Genomic DNA, 23,930 nt, shown 5'->3' on the forward strand with positions numbered 1-23,930 from the left:
AGCCTGTTCCTTTGTTCAACTGCCCCAGTTACTAGAAAGTTATTTCAGGATCATAAAATATATACAGTAAAACTTCTGAAGAAGTAAAACTCAAATCACATTTAGATATCTATTTTAAAAATTGCTTTACCAACTAATAACAAATGAAAACAATCACTTTAAAAATTCTTTAGTCAGCAAAAGAAAATTCCATTGACAGCTCTTGTACCTGACAATGAAGATCAAATTAGTATTTCCCTTACATTTTGAGAAAGTGTTCAAATAATATAATACATTATACTATCTCTGCTCTGTAGATGCCTAATCTTAAAGAAAACTCCCTAGCTACATGAAAAGATTTCAGGAAACAAAGATGACTGTGGCAGTCTGTAACAAAGCAAGACTGTATTCTCAAACAGTTCACGTGTTACCCAGATATACCATTCAAGGATTTCTTTTTCTTCCCAATAAAATCCATGATAAGTGGCAAGGATTTCAGTATTTCCCTTTCAGAAGTTTAAGAAAGTTCAAGCAGTGTTTTACATTACCTACGTTGCCAGATCTAAATGGAAATACCATCACTGTTTGCAATTCTTATACAAATCTTACGTTAAGCTATAAACATGTAATTTTCCTTTCTAAACGTACATAAATACACAAATTTAAGGTACTGATACGTTTGGAATGTCCATTTTAGAAAGATCTTGAAGAAAAACACAGAAGATCACAGAAGAAAAGATCATAGAAGAAAAACAAGCCGATTAAAAAAGGGGCAAAGGGGAAATATTTTTCCAAAGATGACATAAAAATGGCCAATGAGTATATGAAAAGGTGCTGGACATCACTAATCATGAGGGAAATGCAAATTAAACCCACTATAAGATATCACCCCTGGCGTGGCCCGTTATGCAGGAAGAAGGAATGAACACAGAACACAGAGACAAAGACACACACACACACACAAAGACGGTACAAGACTGTAGTGCCTTCCTGCTGCAGCATCTTTACTTTTAACACAGCCTGTTTGACAACTGTCCCACCGCAATTGTCTTGTTCCCACACTGTCCCTACTCTCAGCACGTCTTACTCCTTGTTGTTTTGTCTCCGGAGAGCAGATGTTTGCATCCTGAACTCTCTAGCCCCTCCTGTTTGCAGGGTCAGGGCGCCCTGGCTCGCGTGCAAGCCCACAGGCATGTTTTCAGAACAAAACAACAAGGAGACGTTCCCAAGGACGTTTCCCAGGTCCGGGCCACATATGGCCCGAAATGTCCTCTACATCTTCCCCCTTTTTGTTTTAAGGCACAAGACGCTGTGTTCAGACATGTTGCAGCACCGCCATTATATCATGTTGTTGCTCCTTATTTACTCTTCTTTGGGACCATCGCCTGTAGACTATGAAAAAACAAACAACAACCAATAACACAATGCACAGATTGCTAGCAACTGATGTAAATCATGTTTTAAGGTGTTCAAAAGGATTTAACTGGGCGAGACTATTAGCCAGGCCTTAAAAGATCTCTGCCTCATTCATCTCAGGGAGATTGTTATGGAAAGCATCAATTATTTCTCGTTCCAAATTTTGGAGATCAGAGGTCATATTGATGCTGCCAGATAAGAGATTATGGAGTGAGTTCCAATGCCTGCTCGCATTGAAAGGAATAGGGGTAACACAAAATCAAGAGGAATACCAATCGCAGCGAAGAAATGACTGCGTAGTCAATATTTGAATTTGGTCACCCAGCCATTGCACTGTATGTTGTAAATTCATAATTTTTTCTTCTAATCTTGTATCAATTTCATGTTGATGTTGCCATAGTCGGTGGGAGTCTTTGTGCCACCGATGAACAAAATCAGCCATTTGGATACTTTCATGCAAGGCCAAGCTAGCTGCTGCAGCGGAAACAGCAATGGCCACGAACCCCACAGCAGCGGTTACAATTAGGCCTATCGCCCTCTTGGCTCTATGTGCTGGAGCAGATGCCTTGTCAAGTAGGGCAGTGAGTGTGGCGGACTCGCTCCACAGTCTCGACAGATTCGCAGGAAGCCACAGCTCAGTCCGAGCCTTTAAAATATACAGACTATGCAAGCTTTTATTGAAAGACTGCCAGGAAGTGTGGTTAAGGCACGTGTGCAGAGAACAGTTGCTTTCACAATGAATACGGTTAACTGATGAATTCCAAGTGACTTGGTCCATCAGCAAGAGATATGGACAGGGGACACAGGCCAAGATATATATAGAATGATTCTTATGTAAGTGGACCTGGAAAACTACTGAGTTATTACAGGACATTTTGCCTGTCTATATATTTATATGCTCTCCAGATGTAAGCAGTTTTCATATATGGCCTTGCATCACAGTGGTTCCCAAAAGATGAGGTTGAGGAGGGGATAAGCCCTTATCATGCCATATAATAGTTTCATTCACCGAGGCATCTAAGGAGTTAGAGCTACGATGCCACCGAAGTGAGTGATTAGAGAATTTTTCATGAAAATCGCCATGAGGGCTCCAATCAACAATCGGTGGGGTTTTGCTTAAAAGCTTCAAAGCTTTGCCTCTGCATTTAGTCCACTCTATATGTTGTAAAGGAGCATCAACATGCGGCACAGCACATATGGGCAAGGGTGACTGGTCCTCAGTCAGATTAGTAGGTTTTTCTCGGAGGCCTTTTACGGATAACAGAACCGTAAGGGCCGCAAAAGAGGAGGTATCATACTGTAGCCTCCAGGCTTCACGGGAAATAGGTAGACAAGGCCCAAGACCAAAGCAGACAGGATGTCCTTTCACACTTACAGAATAATTGAGATTAGCCTTCTTTCCTCGTTGTTATATAAAGCCTGAGTTTGATAGGGAGCAGGCATCCAGTTGGAATCACTGGTATACACCATGACTTTCGGGTCACCCCATGCTACAGCTTTGAATAAAGGGGGATATGGGACATAGGTCCAACAAGTATAAGTAGAAGAGGGACACACACAGCCTACCTGACAAGAAACAATGGCAAGCATTGCCAGAAAAAGAGTACTAGGGTTGCGCGGCTGTTGAGCGCGCATTACCACATTTTCAGCCTCCTGAGTAAGCTTCTTAAGCTGTCCCCAAGTTGGCGGTGTCGCCCGAGTTGTGGCCACCATGTAGGGTCCTGCTGCGAATGGTCAAGTTCTCGAATTCCTTGAGAAAGTCCTCGGTCCGCCTTCGCTTGGCCATCACGTCGCTTAAGACAGCGCGTTGGTACCCACTCACAGCCGTTATCTGTGGAAACGTAAGCATAGCCCCGACCCCACTGTAGGACCCCCCCTCCCTCCAATCACCAGTAGATAAACGGATATAGATAGGATCAGGAGAAGGAGTTACAGGTTTGGAGGGGGTGAAATGATGCTCTGCAGCAGAGGTTTTGAATGGCTGCCAATGATTTAAAAAATTTAATGTGAAAAGAGCTCAAAGAAGGTGGCGATGAGGTGACTCCGGAGTTCCCCTTTTTTGTTTTAAAAGTGGAAGTTTTAAGGTACAGTTGGTACGTTTAATAGTAGCTTGGCTTTGACTATTAAAGGGTATGCCGGTAACATGATGGACGGAATACAGGTGAAGGAAATTAGCCAATTTGTGAGAGGTATAGGCCGGGGCGTTGTCAGTTTTAATAGTATGTGGGAGGCCCATAACAGCAAAACACGAATGTAGATGGGTGATAACTGTATCAGTTTTTTCAGAACTCTGAGCTGTGGCCCACTGAAAATGAGAACAAGTATCAATAGTATGGTGAATATAGCGAAGACGGCCAAAGGATGGAAAATAGGTAACATTCATTTGTCAAATCTGGTTGCGCTGAATCCCCCGGGGATTATAACCTGGTAAAAGAGAAGGAAGATTAATAGGGGCACAAGCAGAACACGAGTGGACAATCTGCCTGGCGTGCTTACGAGTGATAGAGAAACGATGTTGTAGTCCTTTAGCATTAGTATGATGCAAGGCATGTTTGGCATGTGCCTGTTGAACAGAAGCAATCAGTAAGGAGTCAACAATAGTGTTGCCCAGGGTAAGAGGGCCAGGAAGGCCAGAATGGGAATGGATATGAGCAATGTAAAGGGGGACTGAACGAGACCGAAGGAGAGTATGGAGATATGAAAAAACCTTCTGTAAGGAAGAGTGAGGGTTAAGAGGTAGAGACGCAGTGGGGAGTTGAGATGTAACATAAACAGCGTATTGAGAGTCACTGAGAATATTTAAGGCTGTCTGAGGAAAATCCTGCAAAACCAAGCAAATAGCACATAATTTACTCTGTTGGACTAAAGAGAAAGGGGAAGAGACAACTTTTTGTGCAATTGAACTCTAGTACCCTGTTGTAGAGGAGCTGAATGCATCAGTGAAAAATGTAGGGCCTGAGACAGGTTGTGACGCAATATTAGAAATAGGAAGAACAGAATGAGTTTGAAGAAAAGAGAATAGTTTATGAGCTGGACAATGATTATCAAATTGACCAACAAAGTCGGCACAGGCTATCTGCCAGGCAGATGAAAATCTGAAATTTGCCTGTATATCCTTGGCTGTTAATTTAGTAATAATACGACAAGGATCCCGCCCAGAAAGTTGTCTATAGCGTCGTCGTCGGCCGAGAATGATCAAAGAAGCAAGTTTATCCAACTAGGTAGTCAGTTTCTTGTTCTGTTGATTGGGTAAAAACAACCATTTAAGAATGCCATTTTCTTGACCCAAACATCCAGAAGATGAATGGGGTGTATGAAATACATAAAAAACTATAGAGCAGGAAAGATTAAGGAATGTTAATGTTTCAGAGGTGAGTCGCTGTTCCACAAACTGCAACTCCTTTTCTGCTTGTGGGGTAGGGGTACCAGGGCTAGTCAAAGAACTATCACCTTCTAAGGTAGAAAATAAACGCTGCAGGGTGTAGGTGGGAATGTCTAAAGCTGGGCGGAGCCAATTAATGTCTCCCAAAACTTTTTGAAAATCATTTAAAGTCTTCAAATTTTCCTTGCGAATTTGTAATTTTTGGAGTCGAATCTGCATTTCTGATAGGCAATAGCCGAAATAGTCGATAGGCAGGTTAGCTTGAATCTTTTTTGGTGCTAGAACTGAATTATAAGTTAGTTGTTGTTGGAGATCAGAAAAAGGGGCATCTCATTCAGCCGCAGTAGGAGCTGTTAAAAGAATATTATCCATATAATGATACAACATAATAGCAGGATGTCGCAGACGCACTGGGTTTACAGCGCAATCAACAAATTCCTGGCAGAGAGCAGGGCTATTCAACATGCCTTCCGGCAAAACCCGCCACTGATACTGTTCTGTAGGACGGCCATTGGGGATGGTAAAGGCAAAACGCTCCTTGTCACAGGGTTGAAGAGGTATAGTGAAAAAAGTCTTTTAAATCTATGACTAGTATTGACCATCCTCTAGATATCATAGAAGGAAGGGACAAAGAAGGCTGTAAAGGACCCATAGGTTGGATGTATTTATTGATTCCTCGCAGGTCCATCAAGAAGCGCCATTTACCTGACTTCTTTCTGATGACAAAAACAGGAGAATTCCAGGGGGAAGTAGACTGTTCAATATGACCAGCAGCGAGCTATTCAGAAACCAACACTTTTAAGGCCTCAAGCTTCTCCAGGGGTAGCGGCCACTGCTCAGTCCACACAGGAGTATCTGTTCTCCAGTGTAAGGTCAGAGGAATATCCTGAGCAGTGGCAATTAGTTTAAAGAAGTAGAAGAATCTACAGGAGGCAGGGGGTTATACCCCATTTTAAGCATTATGTTTTTAACATTAGGAGTAAGGTGAGGGATAGATAAGAATGCTCCAAATTGATGGAGGTCGCTGACCCATAGGTTAATGGTAATGTCAACAATATAAAACGACAAGGAGGCTTGTTGCCCATCAGGGCCAAAGCATTCCAAGGCATTATTGCTGCGGTAAACACACTGGGCTTGGCCTAAGCCAGATAAGACTATAGGGACAATGGCTTTGGGCCAATCTGAAGGCCATTGAGAGAGGCTGATGATGGAAACATCAGCACCAGTATCCACCAAACCTTCAAATTGGCGACCAGCGATAGTCAATGTGAAAACGGGGTGAGCATCTTGAATTACGGTCTCCCAAAAAACTTTATTACCTGCGCTACCAAAGCCACCGGTTCTTTTAACATTACATGTGGCAAAAGGAGTGTAGGCCAGTAAAAGTAATTGAGTTATACGATCTCCAGCGTATATCTGAGAAACTGAAACCATAATTTGTATCTCCCCAGTATAATCTGAATCAATGATTCCCAAATGAACAAAAATACCTTTAATAGTACTGCTGCTACGACCAATGATCAAACCCACTTTACCTTCCGGAAGAGGACCGTATACCTGGGTGGATAATTTGTGAACACCTCTAGCAGGTGTTAAAGTATAAGTCCTAGTGACCGCCAGGTCTGCGGCCATACTCCCAGAGGTAGCAGCATATAATTGTGTCACTTTCAAAGATTGGCTTGCTGATAAGCAGCCTTGCTCACCGGGTATTGCTGAAACCCCTTATTGTTGGGGGGGCCCCAGGGTTGAGGGCCCCTCAGGCCGTTTCCCGACTGTTGATTTTTGTTTAGAGGTGGTAAAGGATTCCCACTTCTGTCAGTCTTAGATCAACACTCACTAGCCCAATGAGGCCCTTTTCCACAACAGGTACAAAGGCCTGGAGGCCCAGATCTCAGAGGCCTCAACGGCTGAGTTCCATTCTTTTTTCTACATTCCTTACGCAAGTGACTGGGCTTGCCACAATTGTAACAGAGCAGGTGATTAGCCCCTTTTTGAATAGCTCCAGCTAGAAGGGAGGCATGATAAGCAGTGCCACCAACCCCAGCACAGGCTCGCACATACTCATCTAATGTAGAGCCACCGGCCTTTAAAAGGGCGTAGAACCTTTTGACAATCCGGGTTGGCATTTTCAAAAGCTAAAGATTGTATGATAATGGAGGCTGCTTCAGAAGTTCCCAACCCACGTAAAACCGCTTCTTTCAAGTGAGACAGAAAATCAGTATAAGGTTCCGTGGGACCCTCCAAGGTCTTCACAAAGGATGGCACAGACTGACCTGAAGTCTCGATTTTTCTGCAGGCTTTGAGAAAGATCAGTTTCACTTGTATTAAACGTGGGTCGGTCAATGCCGCCTGCGTGGCCAAAGTAGCATATTGTCCTGACCCCTTGAGTTCATCTTCAGTAGGCCCAGGGGGCTGTCGCTGGGCGTTCAGGCGCACCTGTGTCCGTGCCTCCTCTGCCCACCAGCTACGCAGCTGTAACCATGCAGGGCCTTCTATAGCTGTTTTACCAATATCCTCCCAGTCCAAGGGTATAAGAGTATTTGCATTAGAAAAGGTATCCAGAAGACCATGAACGAAAGGGGACTGTGGACCATAATCTTGGACGGCCTGTTTCAAATCCTTCAGGAATTTATACTGAAGGGCATGATAAGTGACATTCTGTCCTCCATTCGGAAACTGTTGATTAGGACCAAAGGCCTCCCGTGTGTTATAGGAAAGGCAAAAGTAGCACCATTCCGAGGGGGATTATCATCAAAATCAGGAGGCAAAGGAAACTCATCATCTGGGCCATTAGGGCTATTAGGAATCTGAACAGAAGCCCCTGCTAATGGGACTGGCGAGCAGCGGCAAAGATAAGCCACAGGCACTGTCCAGGCTGTGGGGCTAGTAATAACAGAGGGTAAACACTTCTTTAATAGGGTAATAAGTTCTGCTATTTCAGTGTTAGGGGATAGGGAATTAGTCTTCTGGCTATTCATCAGAGGAGTCACCTCTGGGATCTTCTCAGGGGGAGAGGGACCATGATCATCCAGTTCCTCCCCATTCTGTGACTCAGCTTTCTCAGAGTCTTTTTCCAATAACTGTAGCACTTGAGTTATGGCACTACAAACAGTCCAAAGTTTTAAATTAATCATGTCGCCTCGTTGGTGGGCTACACGAAAAGCCTTAACAACCTGTTGCCAGCTGTGTAAATTTAACTGAACTTGGGACTGAAACTGAAACCAATAACAATGTTGCTGCACCAAGCCAAACAACTGCTTCAAAGTAGTATCTTTAACTTCCACTCCCACCGAATGTAAAAGTCCCTGGACTAACTTTCAATATTCTGGTTCAGCAGCTGAAGGGGAATTCCCCATAATGCCGGAGGTCCTCTGTTGGTTGCCACTTACCACTTGCCAAAGAGGTCCCCCTTCGGTTCCTCGGTCCCGAATGATGCAGACCCTGCTCGCTGCGCCATTTGGCGTGGCCCGTTATGCAGGAACGAGGAATGAACACAGAACACAGAGACAAAGACACACACACACACAAAGACGGTACAAGACTGTAGTGCCTTCCTGCTGCAGCGTCTTTATTTTTAACACAGCCTGTTTGGCAACTGTCCCACCGCAATTGTCTTGTTCCCACACTGTCCCTACTCTCAGCACGTCTTACTCCTTGTTGTTTTGTCTCCGGAGAGCAGATGTTTGCATCCTGAACTCTCTAGCCCCTCCTGTTTGCAGGGTCAGGGCGCCCTGGCTCGCAAGCAAGCCCACAGGCATGTTTTCAGAACAAAACAACAAGGAGACATTCCCAGGGATGTTTCCCAGGTCCAGGCCATATGGCCCGAAATGTCCTCTACACACCCCACCCCCTAAAGGACAGCTAAGATCAAAAAGACATGAGATAAATGTTGGTGAGGGTGTGAAGGAAACAGAACCCTAGTATACTGTTTTTGGGCATGCAGATTGGCACAGCCATTATGAAAAACAGTATGAAGGTTTCTAAAGAAATTAAAAATAGAACTACCAGATGACCCTGCAATCCCTCTTCTGGGTACCCTGTCTACTCAAAGGAGATGAAATCACCATCTAGTAAAGATATCTGCACTCCCATGTTCACTGAAGCATTACTCACAATAGCCAACATATGAAAACAACCTAAATGCCCATCAACAAACAAATGGATAAAGAAAATGTGGTATATAAATATACAATGGAATATTATTCAGCTTTTTAAAAAGGAGATCCTGCCATTTGCCACAACATGGATGGATTTAGAGGACATTATTCTAAGTGAAATAAGCCAGACACAAAAAGAAAAAATATTACATGATCTCAATTATATGTGAAATTTAAAAAAAAAGGCTCAAATACAGAGAGAATGAAATAGTGGTTACCACAGTAGGGGGATAGAGAGAAGAAATAGGGAGATGTAGGTCAAAGGATACAAAATAGCAGATATGTAGGATGAACAAGTTTAGAGAGCTAATGTACAACATGAGGACCACAGCTAATAAAATTCTGTTGTATTAGAAATTTTTGTTAAATAAGATTTTAGCTGCTTTTATCACACAAAAAAGTAACTATGTGAGATGTTGGATGTGTTAAGCTCCATTATAGTAACCTCTGTACTATCAATATATACCTATATATCTATATGTATCCCATAACATCATGTTGTAAACCTCAAATATACACAATAAAATTTATTTTACAAATAAATAACTAAAAATGTTAAAATGGAAGGAAACAAGAGAAATATCTTGGAAAACAATGACACCATCATATACAAACCAGAAATAAAAATTATGACTTATAAAGAGTATCTTAAAAGGTTAAGGATAACACAGTCATTTATAGTTAATTAGAAAAGAGTTGCAACATTACTTCAAATGAAGACATTTCAAATCTTGGGTTTAGATACAAAATTTCAATTTACCTCAATTATATCAATCTTCAATTCTTCTGTTCACTATATATATCTACTTATTAATGTATATGTACACGTTAATTAATGATTAAATAAATATCCCTATTAGTTAAAAAGATCAGAATTTTCTCTGGATTACTAGAATTCCCAAAAAATATGCATAGAACTTACTGGACTTGCTCCTTTAAAGTTAGTAGTAATGGTATGATCAATCAGATGAAAACCAAGAAGTTGATGTAGCTTATTTAAAAGTCTATTTTACTTAATCATTTATCTACTCTGGCAGAATGTAGAAACAAAAAGCTTGCACATAAACTTAAGTACTTTTTTGGAAAGTTACACTTCTAGAAAATTTAAACTTTCACATTTGTCATTATCTTAGGGGTGAGACAATTACTACCACAAGGCCCTTCATATTTGTGAAATAAGAATTGTTCAGTTTATAGGAGTGCCAAAGGCTTGTAGAGGGAGGAAAAAAAGAATTATTCAGTTTGCTTATGCTAATTAAAAGCTGATCAGAATAAAATATCAAATTAGTTTTACAATTTAGAAATCTGAAATGGTGACTACATTTTATTAGAAAATAAACAGCTATTTCTTCATTTGCTATACATTCCAATTTAATGTAACTCTTGTTAATGAGAAATGCTTTCATTTTAGTAAGTAAAAGAATGAAGTTGATAGTTTTTGTTTGATTCAATATATATATCTATGTCAAATTTTTCCCACTGATGTTAAATCTCATAATTAACTAGAAATAAATCATGTGGATTACTGTTTCTTTAAAAACATTTCTTTTCTACTATGTCATTAAAATATGTTTGGCACTCATTTTAACACAAAAACCTTGAAAATAAAAATGTTAATACATAAGCCTTCCCCCTTAAGCATCTTTATCTTTTAGAGATATATACTAAAATATTTATTTACATTTGAAATATAGTATCATGGATTTACTTCAATATAATTCGGGACAGAGGAAGGTGGTGGAGGCATAGACAAGACAAAATTGGCCATGAGTTGATAATTGCTGCTTAGATGATTTCTCACTTAGGAGCTGATTATATTGTCTATTTTTATATACTTAATTTTTTCCCTTATAAAATTTCAAAAACAACTAAAGCACACTAACCTACCAGCAAAATAACTAAGTGCAACAGCACAGGTAAATAGTCAACATCATTACTTCCTATCACAATCAACTTACAGTATCAATGTAAACCTACAGAAGCCTTACTGGTCTTATTCACCACTCTATTCCCAGCACTTGGAGCAGCACTTGGCACACAGTAAACACCACATGTATAATATATATTTTACCTTACCATCTCAATTTTATTTTACTTTTGGCATCACATGCTTTTTACTACTAGCAAAGGACCATACAAACCATTATCTAACTAAAAATTTCTATTACACAGGCTGGCAGACTTTTGCTTTCATAAGCCTATGGTTTCCCAACTCTGATCCCTCAAATTCTATGACGAGCATTTTTATTGCAGCACTTATTAGTCTAATTCACCTGCTGATTCTTCAGTGAAATATTGTTGTTTCTGGGTCATTCCAATGGCTTTTGGGGACAGTGGGTCAAAATAATGGAAATTGGTACTGACCCAGAAAACTGAGATATATTGTTACAGAATGTAGGCAAGAATTCATCATACTTCTTCTGAAAATAGCAACAACAAAAAGGTTAAGTTCTTGCAATTCTATCAGACAAGAAAGTAAAACACCTCCTAGGGCAGCTCTACACAAGGGAACATTACTAAATCAAAACTCAGCAAACACTTTTACATTTCACATATATACTTTTCCCATTTTAAAAGACAATGTAAAAAAATTCACTCTAGCTAATGATATACATGCTTAAGTAGTTAATGGGAAGGATACTGTTGTCCACAATTTACTTTGAAATGCATCCAAAAAATTAAATGGATTAATAAAATGGATAAATACATGATAAAGCAAGTTTAGTAAAATGTTAATAGTTGAATGTAAGTGGTGAGTGTATGGATAGTCACTGTAAAATTCTTTCACCTGTATGTTTGAAAACCGTCATAATAAAATACTGGGAAAAGTTGTACTTACATGGGTAAATTTACATGAATATTGTATAAAACAATAAAATGTGAGGTATAAAAACAATAGAAATTAAAATATGCATAACAAGATTTTGAATAAGTAGTTCATGAAATAAGAGCAGAAAGAAAAGCAGTATTTCGATGGTAATATATATATATTTTTTGAGACAGGATCTCACTCTGTTGCCCAGGCTAGAATGCAGTGGCGCCATCATAGCTCACTGCAACTTCAAATTCCTGGACTCAAGCAACCCTTCTCCCTCAGCCTCCCTAGTAGCTGGGACTACAGATGCACACCACCACCCCCAGCTAATTCTTCTATTTTTTTGTAGAGAGGAGGTCGCACTCTTCTTGCTCCTAGCCTAAAGCAATCCTCCCACCTCAGCCTCCCAAAGTGCTAGGATTATAGGCATGACCACACCCAGCATGAAGGCAGTGGAATGATCGTAGCTCACTGCAACCTCAAACTGCTGGGGGCTCAAGCAATCCTCCAGCCTCAGACTCCCCAGTAGCTAGAACTACAGATGCACACCACCACATCCAGCTAATTTTTTTTTTGGTAGAGATGGAGTCTCACTATGTTGCCCAAGCTGGTCTCTCTTACTCCTAGGCTCAAGCAATCCTCTCACCTCAGCCTCCCAAAGTGCTAAGATTTCAGGCATTAGCCACCATGCCTAGCCAAGTTTTATATTAATATTTAGAAAAAAACAATCTTCTGCCTTTTCAAAACTTTAAACTTTTTATTGAGGTTATGACATACATACAAAAAAATGTACAATCACAAATGTACTGCTGGGTAAATTTTCGCAAGGCAAATAAATACGCTGTGTAAGTACAACCCAGATTAAGAAACTGAACATTCCCAGCACAACAAAACCCTTCCTTATGCTGTCTCCCAGGCACTACCTTCTCCTCCCAAAAGTAACCACCTTCCTTACTAGTTTTGCCTATTCCGAAACTTTTACATAAAAGGAAACATACAAGCCAGTCTTGTGACTGGCTTCTTTCTTTCAATATTACGTTTGGAGGTTCACTCATGTTGTTGCTTCTGGCAGTAGTCCGTTTATTCTCACTGCTGTATAATTTGCACAATTTATCAACTCTACTGTCGGACATTTGGCTTGTTGCCAGTTTGAAGCTCTTATAATTAATGATGCTTATGAACATTCTTATACAAGTCAATGAGATAAGCCAATATGGTTTTCAAAATAACATTAGATGATCTCATATTTATAAGCAAATATTTTTAAACTTCTAATAAGTTATGTTTTTATTAGCTCCAAAGACAGAAATTATAACTTTATTTACATTTCTAGTTTTAGTACCAAACATTTTAACCGAAAGATTCAGTGGGTCCATTAAATCAGAAGTAAATATAAAATTACTGTTTTCATCTACACATAGGCATCAAATAACAGTAATAACTTTATCTGTGACTTGTCACCAACATAAGTCAGATATTTTCATATAATGTTACAGCTGTTACAGATATCTCAAAATACCATTTATACTCATCACCACTTTGAAATTATAACAGTGAAACCCCCATCACTAGCTCTTGATATTCAGTGATCTACTAGAGAAATACATACTGCTATATTACAAATTTGGGTTTTACTAGTTTGATAATTATATTTAAATGTAAGTGGTCTCTTTTTAATTTTGTGTATTTTATTTATAGATTTAAAAATGTTATTCTGAGAAGGGATCCAGAGGCTTCACCAGACTGCTAAAGGAATCCAAGGCACAAAAAAAGTTAAGAACCTACACTTTATTTAACTAAAATGTAGGTGTGACATAGAAGGCAAAGGGATAATTCCCAAAAGCCATCTAAGGAACATAATGTATTGAGGGGAAGAAGAAGCTTCAAATTACAAACCAAAATAAGGCCAAGTTCACCAGAAAAAAAAATGTTTTCTGAGTCTTGGGGAGGAATGATATGGGAATACAGAAGGATTCTTAAACTAGGAGATTGACTGGCGGAGTGAACAAACAAATCTAATGGAATTAAAAGAAGAAAAGGGAGAGGAATGAATGTACAAGGTCTAGGCAGGTTCTGTGCTCTCAAAACTTAAAGTGAGATTTACCTTTAGCCATTTAACAGACAGTTAAGTACACTTAGTCTGATTTTAAGGATACTTGTGGTATAAAACCTATCTTCTCTTCCTGCTTGCTTTTAATGAAATTATTTTATAAGGGAAAAAAGCCTCTGTTTTATATTTATACACACATACAAATGGTATTACATAAAAACATTTGGTTTTGTTTAGATTTTTCTCCAATATACTCATTTATTGAGGACTTCTATCACCTATCATCTTTATCTCAACTCCTATCATTATCAGTGACTTCAATCTTCATCTACATCTGTATTTCTTAACTCTGCTTATAAGATTCACCCGTTGAACTTTTAAACAATACTGATGTCCAGATCTCACCCACAGAGATGATGATTTAATTATCTGGGAAGGGGCCCATACAATGGTATTGAAGAGCTCTCTAGGAGATTTTAACATGCAGCTAGAATTAAGAGCCTCTAATCCAAATCACTGAGCCAAAATTTAACCTCAACATTTTCTTCTCTCAACTCCAATAACTTAACAAGTCTTTCTTCCCACCACCCCACACAGAACTTCACCCAGAACTGTTCCATCTTGGAAACTCCACACTCCAAAATACCAATTGCCTTTCTTTCTGCCACACCATGGCCTTCAACCTCACTAAGCCTTTCCTGTTCCTTAACTCCTCACTTCTTTCAACCTACTATCCCTCTCACAGGCCTCACTCCCTTTCTTAATCAGCCCATACCACAAAGTACATTACCTCAATAATTTTCTGGATCAGTATCCTCAAAATTCTCATCTCTCTGGCTCTACCATTCATCTTATGATCTTAAATCAATACAACAATCTGCTTTCCCCACACCCAAAGTGATAAAGTATACAATCCTGCACACTGGTGCCCCGTTGATGGCATAACCACACAAAAATTCTTTTAAGTATCATTGAAACTCAGTATTTAAAATGCCTAATAGGATATGTCCTTGGTAGGGTAGAGGAGTTCTTAAAATATATAGAAAAAAGTCATCCCTTTTCCCATCCTTGCATTACTTCTACATCATATTTACCTATATCATTTGTTTATTTTTCCAAGTAAACTACAGAATAATTTTACCAAGTTAAAAATAAAAATAAAAACATTAGGCTTTTGGTTAGAAATATAAAGTCTACAAATTAACCTGGAAAGAAATGACATAAAATAACAATTAAATCTGCTTATCCTGAAATATAGTGGGCCTCTTCATTCTTTCCATTTTAAATCAACTTCAACTTGAGCTGTTATGTAGGCCAATGACAACCCTGAAGATCACTCTACCCACCTATGTGGATTGTAGGACTAAATAATATACAAGTAAAAAACTACTAACAAATAAACAAATACTGTGCCCTCTGATGGTATACAATGAATCCATAATATAGTCTTGTATACCATACAACCCCAATCCCATGGTGCTTAGAATGGGCCTGTGCCAAAGTTTAAGTTAACAGCTTCTTGACCTTCCCCAAATCCTCCCTTAGGCCTCCATAGAGGATTCTGGGGACAGAGTACACATTGAATATTGTACAGAGTACACATTGAATATGTGTACAGAGTACACATAAATATTGAGCTCCTATTATGTTAGATATCAGATACAGTGCTGGGAATAGTAAACAAAATAGCAAGCTCCTTGGGCTTAGAAAAGGCTTGGTTCAAAATTCCTAACTCCCAGAGCAACAAAGAGATGAGCAGTGTTGCCTGCAGTGGAGCCCCCGGCATTCTTACCAGTCAGACTGCCTGACAGGGTAGCATACCAGTAGGAAACCTAACCAGGGATATTGACATGTTTCTGCTCTAGGAAGAGCATTATCCTCTTCTAAAAAGAAAGCCTACTTTTAGAATTTCATATATTCAATTTGCAAATATTTTTAGGAATATAGAAAAATAAGTGAATAAGTTGGAGCAGGTGCTCAAATACTGCTTTAACTGATAATATGACCTTTATAAAACCTACAATTTTCTTCACAAATTAAATTCAAATAAACCCTTAATTTTAGAAATTTAAAGAAATATAAATAATAGATTTTCCACTTAAAATGTTGCTACTTATTTTTGAACTTTTAATTTTTAAAGGATAAGTTTGATCTATTTTTGAACCTAGACTGGTAAATTTCTGGCACTTGAAGATGTGGTGTAGCAAATTACTTAGACACTAAGTTTTGAATTATTCCATATGTAGAAGTAACTTACACTGGGGTGACTTCGAGCAGGTACTCGTTCTCTTGGAAGTCTTTCATAGTCATATCGTCCCTCAGACCACATTTCATCTCTTCTATAAGCCACTAAAGAAGAAAACAGAAATAGAAGAATTATGGTTTTTATGTTATTAGGAGGTGATAGAAAAGATAAGGAAGGAGTAAATTATTCTCCAACACAAACATTTTCCAGGATCTTAAGGGGGAAAAAAAATGTAAGTGACCAAAAGGGGGAAAAAAAAGAGTAGTTAAGGCAATGTTTCTTCCAAACAATGAGATTTTCTTTCAAAAAAAAAAGAGAAAAATAGGAAGCCCTACCTTCCATTTCCAAAGCTATTTAAAGCTTCAAAGAGATTATTCCCACCAATTATGGGAGGAAGATCCATAGACCACAAATACTTCTTCATTCTCATATAGCAAGAAGTAGAAAAGATTCATTTTAATGAATAGTTTAAAAGACTAATCCACAAAGCTACTCCTATTTCCTGGTGAATGGTTTGTATAACATTAGTTTTTTGCTTTTCTACATTCTTAAAGCTTACATCTTCTCTCTCTGTGTTCAACGAAGTGGTTTTAACTGAAAAGTCTTAAATGAACAATCCTGTAAAAACACACTCAATCCCTGAAACCACTCCTGATTTTGTTTTTAATGCTATAAATTTATTTTAATGCAAAGGCACGCTTATAAAATTTGTAATTAAAAGTTCTATCAGCATTTTTCAGGTTGGGGATGCAGAAAGGAGGGTATATTCTTTTCATAAAAGTAAAAAGTGATTTCTACTTTGAGAACTGACACATTCTGGGTAGAGAGTGAATGAAGTGCATTACAGAGTCCATGGGTACACAGCTGTAAGAACAGATGAAAATAGAAACCAAACAGACAGAAAACAAGGTAAATAAGGCAAATAGAGAAGATGAGAATAGCCAAGCACAGTGGCTCACTCCTGTAATCCCACCACTCTGGGATGCCAAAGGAGGGGAGGATCACTTGAGGTCAGGAGTTTGAGACCAGCCTGAACAAGAGGGAGACACTGTCTCTATTAAAAAGAAAAAAAGAGAGAGAAGATGAAAATAAAGTACAGGAAAACAAACCATTTATATGGAATGATGATACATTGAATTACCAATTGTCAAACTTTTTCTGTAAGGGGCCAGATAAATATTTTTAGGCTTTTGGGTCACAGATCTCTTTTACAACTACTCAATCCTACAGCCATAGGCAATACACATAAACGTATGGGTGTGTCAATTTTATTTACAAAAACAGGCTAGCTGCCAGCAGATAGTAGCCTGACAACCTTTGGAGTAGATGACAAATGGTTAACAGGGCAGAACCAAGAAAAAGTGAAGTTATCATGGAGCAGGTTCTGAGTGCCAAGAACTGTGAACCATCCAGCGTGTAATGAGCAAGAAGTAAAAATGGTCCAGGTGTTAAGTTAGGGCCTTTTAGTACATAGAAAGTATGGCAACAAGTCTAGATGCACAAATATGTGAAGAAGGAAAACATTTCAAAAACACATATGTCAAAAGATTTTTGTCACTCCTCATAATGCAATACTAAGGAAGTTTGGGGCAGGTACAGGGAAGATGCATATCCCATTTTGGCAGTCTAGAATAGCTACATAATTCTAATAATTTCATTAGTTTAGGTTAAGGAAAAAACAAAGGCTGGAAGATGAGAGCAATATTTTTTTGACAGTATTATAGTAAAGCAATCTTAATTTTCTCTGTTAAAACATGCCTATAAGATTTTCTATTAATAATACATATAGATCCAATAAAATAAACTAACCAAAGATGCCTAGGAAAATCTTACTTTAATATTATGAATAAATCAAACTGAATTTTCAGTCTAAAACCAGACATCACAACAATGTATAATTCATCTTCTTCTGAGGTTCCAGGTTAAAACTTTATTTTAATAATTAATAAAGAAGAAAACAAAGAAAAAAACAACATGTAATTCAAAGCAATCAGTTTTTCAGGTACAAGAATAGATGGAAGCTTAAAGAGAAAAGAAATTGTCAACATTATTCCTCTTCTCCCACCTTTACTGAACCCACCAAAGCTTTCCATCTAATGAATTAGATTTTATCCTACTTAATATACAGTACAGAGTAATAGTAACAGCAATGAATTAAAATCAAGTCATCGGAAGCTGGATGCTGGATCCAGTGGTGCATGCCTGCAGTCCTAACTACTTAGGGAGCTGAGGAGGGAAGATCACTTGAGCCCAGGAGTTCGAGGACAGCCTGGCCAACAATAGTGAGACCCCATCTCTAAAAAATAAATTAATTTAATTTAATAAAGTCCAAGGGGGAAAAAAATCAACAACCACCGAAAGACATGTAAGCGGGCAGTTCACACAAAAGGAAATACGAATGGCTCTTATTATAAAATCCTTTGAAAAGATGCTCAACTGCTTTCAAAATAAGATGAAAACCAAAGCTATAACGAACGGTGCACTAATTTTCACCCAAAAGCTCTGCAAAAACCAAACTGCTTTGATAAGATCATGGAAAGCAATACTTAACATATGTTAATGAAGTATAATTTGTTACAGACCAGGAACAATTTGGCAATATCTATTAAAAGTTTAAACGTACATATGCTTTGATCTAGCAATTCTACTTCTAGGTAAACTTGTACACTTGGCACAGCAAAGATTGAAAGCAACTTAAAATATCTGTCAAGAGAGTACAGATTAAATAAATTGTTGTACATTCATATAAAGGAATATTATGCAAACTATTTCAAAGAAAAGGAACCCCACATGTAACAATATGAGAAGATTGACAAGATACACTGCTAAGCAAAGAAAAGCACAGGGCAGGTTAAAACGCAGAGTATGCTACCATTTTGTGGAAAATAAAAGAGCAGGGTATGACTGTATATGCATATGTACAGACTACTTCTAAGAGCAATAGCAAAAGAAAGCAATAGTGACTACCTCTCGGGAGGACTCTGGGGCACAGGAGGATGAATATTTTACTAAATAATGGTTTATATATTCTATCATGTATTATAAAAATATGTAACTTTTTAAAATTCCTGAAAATCACTCAATAAACATACCACGTCAAGTAATGGTAAGATGATGAATATAAATTAGTAAACTGAAGGAGAACATAAGTAGAATTAAGATAAATATGGACACACTTGAAGCTCTGCCTCGGGTGGGGCAAGGGCAATATACATTACCTAAACAACATTCGTACCCCCATAATATGCTGAAATAAAAAAAAATTTAAAAAAAAAAAGAAAAAACACTATTAAAGAGTCTAAAGAAATACTACTTTTTTTTTTTTTTTTTTTGAGACAGAGTCTTACTCTGTTGCCATGGCGTCAGCCTAGCTCACAGCAACCTCAAACTCCTGGGCTCAAGCAATCCTTCTGCCTCAGCCTCCCGAGTAGCTGGGACTACAGGCATGTGCCAACAAGCCCAGATAATTTTTTCTACATATTTTTAGTTGTCCTGCTAATTTCTTTCTATTTTTAGTAGAGACAGGGTCTCGCTCTTGCTCAGGCTGGTCTCGAATTCCTGACCTCGAGCGATCCTCCCGCCTCGGCCTCCCAGAGTGCTAGGATTACTGACAAGCATGAGGATTACTTACAAGTGTGAGCCACCGCGCCCCGCCACTACCTAATTTCTTAACTAGTTATAATATTGAAATATTGAAATTTACTGGCTTCCCACAAAAAAAGTAACCACAACTGCTATACTAAATATTACTATACTTACTTACTCAAGTCCTTTCAGGAACCAAATTTAAAGTTTTCAACAATCTCCTGGGGGGGTGGGTAGTGCAGGGAATACAGACATAAGGATTTGTGTCTGTGTAAACCAACCAACAGAGAAAAATAATTAAATCTTCACTATTTGTACAAATAAAACTTTCAAAATAAAAAATTATAGGCATTAATAAGCCAAACTCCCTTCAAACATACTTTTGAAAATAGAAGATATTATTTTGACCACCAAAAGCCAACCAAGTTTCATAAGAATAACAAAATTATGACAAGAGAATTTCAGTCCTAATTTTGCCTGTTGAGAGCTGGGCAGGTCATCCCTCCTCTTATCCTTATATCTGAGAAGACTATACTAGATACATGTTTTGTTTTGTTTTGTTTTGTTGAGATACTGTCTCACTCTGATGCCCAGGCTGGAGTGCAGTGGTCTAATCATAGCTCACTGCAATCTCCAACTCCTGGGCTCAAGCAATCCTCTGGCCACGGCCTCTCAAGTAGCTAGGACTACAGGTGTACACTACCATGCCCAGCTAATTTTTCTATTTTTTGTAGAGACAAGGTCTCACTATGTTACCCAGGCTCATCTCGAACTCCTGGCCTCAAGCAATCCCCTTCCATCTTGGCCTCCCAAAGTACTAGGATTACAGGCATGAACCACCTCACTCGCCTATACTAGACATTTAAGGTCATTTTTAGCTGTTATTATGAACACTGGCATTAAAATGTCCCAAGTAGTTTATTTTTTTTTTAAATCTGGCATCCTTGGTCTAGAAATTCCTACAGTTTAGAATTTGGCAAAAAAATGGTCTCATGTTCAAAAGTAATCCAGAAATCAAAGCAACAATCATTAAATAAATCATCAAAGGATGCTAAGCTTATTAGGTAAAAATTTAATAGGGAACTATTTAAATGATGACTTTGTCTCCAAAATATAAAGAACGGTTAAGCAAGCTTAGGTATTAAAAAAAAAAAAAATGTGAGACCCATAATGAAAACTGCAAATCTATGAAGTACTCTTACTTAAAAAAAAAATCTATTCAAGCTCTAACTACCACTTTACATGAAATTCAAAGGACAGAGCTGCGGCTCTATTGGAAAAATTAGGGTCATCTAATTGCTGCACAGAGATTTGTGAAGCGCCTCACTAGTAGACTGCAGAATTAAGACTGTATTTATAGGCCACTCCTGATCTAGTTGCAATTTTCTGCCTGACAGTTTGGGAGAAAAATAACAATTTTATTGCAGGTGCCTCAAATGTTTTAATTACTTTAATTAATCAATCCACAGTTGATAGACGCAAAAAAAAAAGCAGCAAAAGTATTGATATATAACTTTGATGAAAATCTAGCTATTAAAATAGCTAGAAAAAAGCAAAAAGCAGTAATAAAATCATGGAGGAGTCCAAAATAGGACTGTGTAGAATATGTATCATTAAGAGAAAAGAGAACAGTTAAAGTCATTTCCGGAAGAACTAAATATGAATAAATGCATCAAGAAGCTAAAAACAAGAGATGCTTCAACAAAGGGAACCAAAAAAAAAAAAAAAAGCCTAAATAAAAGTAAACTTATCTAATGGGGAGTTATGGTTTAATGGATATGGAGTTTCAGTTTGGGAAGATGAAAAAACTGCTGGACACAAATGCTGGTGATGGTTGCAAACAATGTGAATGTACTTAATGCCGCGGAATTATACCTTTAAAAATGGGTAAAATGGTAACTTTTACATATTTTACCACAATAAAAATTAAAAAAAAAAACCAAAAATGTGAATTATTAACATCTGGCATCAAACTCCCAACCACATAATAAAATTTACTGAATTTCCCGAAGCTAACAATCACTTCTGCAGGCCTCACTCAATCTGTATGTTGAACTTAATTTCTACTAGAAACAAGCAGTATCCTTGAAACAGCCAGATGCTGCACTACTGTTACTACAATTTCAACCTCTACAGTTAATCCTATAACAACTTTGTACATTTGATACCATACCTGATAATGCCTGGAGTAGTTACCTTATAGGGATCTATAGAAATCACAGTTTCAAATTAAAATGTTTAGTAAATAAAGTAAATGAATTCTCTTTACCTGAAAAAGTTGACAGTTTTTAAGGATCTTAATTTAAAATTTCAATTACTGTGCATATAAAACAAAATTAGTTTCCTCTACAAATACAATAGTTAAATTGCTCGTTTCTATAAATACAATGCTTAAATGTGGAAGTTGCACTATAAAGTAATCTGTAATTATTTCATTTTTTTAAATTATCTCTTTCACTGTTGAGTACACTAAAATACTAAATTAACATCTTTACAGAATCTGCAGGTGTTTAGTACTCACCATACCTACCTACTGCTTTTACAAAACAGCAGTATCAGAAAACATTTTATTGTTATCTAAATTATTAGATATTTTCAGAAGAATTTTAAAATATTAAAACACAATATAGGTAGAATTAAATAGGGCTTGGTGTAGCAAAAGTAATTAGCATCCACTAGTAACAAAAAATTAAAAAATTAAACAGCCTTGGTAAGGCCCCATGCCAAATTATTGAATTTTCATCCTAAAGATCTGTAACATAACTCAGAAGGCAGGAATATAAAAAAGATTCCATATGCAACTTTGTATTATTATTAAAACAAAATAGAAGAAACAATTTTGTGATTGGGTACAAAAGAAAAGGAAGAATACTGGGCTGTAAAGAAGGTGGGCCTTAAGCTGGATCTTGAATTACAAAGCAGAAAAGACAACAGCTATTAGAGGAAGAGGATATGATGATGAAAGTACTATATGGTAATTAGGGGAGAGAATACGTTAACATCACCTTAAATTCAAATAGCACCTTGTTAATTTCAAAGGATTTTAAAATAGCTGATAAGTACAAACCACCCTCTGATTAGTGACATGTTTATGACATTATCCACACTTAGGAAACTGATCCATCCCACAACCAATCAGCTACATTTATACAAAAGTGTCCTGACTCCCAGTGAGTGATCATGTTACTTATCTGTGTGATTTCACTAAGTCTCCTCACATTAGCGGAGTCTCAAAAGTATTCCAGAAAAGTTCTTTAAACCAACAGAATATGCAAACTGGAGAATACAACAGAAAAATGGAAAGACCCTCTACATCGTAATTAGGCAGAGAATAGAATTCAGTGTGGAGAATGCAAGCTTCATTTAGAAGCATTCTAACAACTGGCTGCAGATTATAAAAATCTCACTCTTTTAAATTCCATAGTCAATGAAAAGGGTATGTTTAATATACTATCATGGCATATTTAATTTCAGGAAAAAAAAATAAGCCTTTCTTAGAACACTCTGTTAAGCTACCCAACCAGTTATTAATGTTAACTTCAACTAAGGTCTGAGAGGATATGGAGGACTTGCATCCTAAATGAAAGTGGCATGAAAATTGAGAGAACAAAGTCACAGGCAATATCCTTCTGTCAAACCACTCACACTTTGAATCCAAAGTCAAGGTAACAGATCTGCTTTTTCACTTTATCCAAACTGGTTCTAGTAACAGCTTAGGCTATAGAGTAACTGCATTCTGATGTAGTCAGCTTCTATTATTAAATGCACTCAGGATAAATAGCTTTCCCTCTTTCCCAAACCCATTCCTTTCACTTTTTAAATTCATTCAATAACTATTGATAGCCAACCACAGTTAGTGAATAGAAAAGTCCATTTGACCTCATTCTGTGCACTTGCAATACTCTGCTCGGAATGTTATTCTACAGGTATCTATCTGCATGACTAACTTCCTCATTCTTCACTGTCACCTTCTTCATGTAACTTACTGCCAGATCTTCTTAATCTTGCTATTGTTTCACAGCACTAGTCATTTAAGATACTATATAATTTACATTTAATGCATATTATTTGTCCCTCACTACTAGAAATACGAGCTATATGAAAGTGGGGATCTCTGTTGTTCATTGATTAATATTAAGCACCTAGAACAATTTGCACAATGCATGTGCTCAGTTGTCACAGTGAGTTTATTAATATTCTAATTTTCCATTGGAAATGTTTGAAATTCCAGACAACTAAATTAACTTTTACAACATAATTAGTTTAGGTTTTTGAAAAAAAAATTAACATTGATGCCAACT

The 23,930-nt window shown here is 37.6% G+C and overlaps 1 protein-coding gene across 11 annotated transcripts in view; it reads right to left on the minus strand.

The window, feature by feature from the left end:
• PPHLN1 (periphilin 1) overlaps positions 1 to 23,930 on the minus strand; it is a 177,683-nt gene that overhangs the window by 85,928 nt on the left and 67,825 nt on the right. For all 11 annotated transcript variants that reach the window (XM_045554002.1, XM_045553998.1, XM_045554001.1 and 8 more), the window contains exon 2: positions 16,057 to 16,148. In XM_045554002.1, coding sequence (XP_045409958.1) covers positions 16,057 to 16,148 — 92 coding nt within the window. The remainder of the gene's footprint in view (positions 1 to 16,056; positions 16,149 to 23,930) is intronic.

Source organism: Lemur catta, chromosome 6 (assembly GCF_020740605.2).
Source record: "Lemur catta isolate mLemCat1 chromosome 6, mLemCat1.pri, whole genome shotgun sequence".
Classification (NCBI taxonomy): domain Eukaryota; kingdom Metazoa; phylum Chordata; class Mammalia; order Primates; family Lemuridae; genus Lemur; species Lemur catta.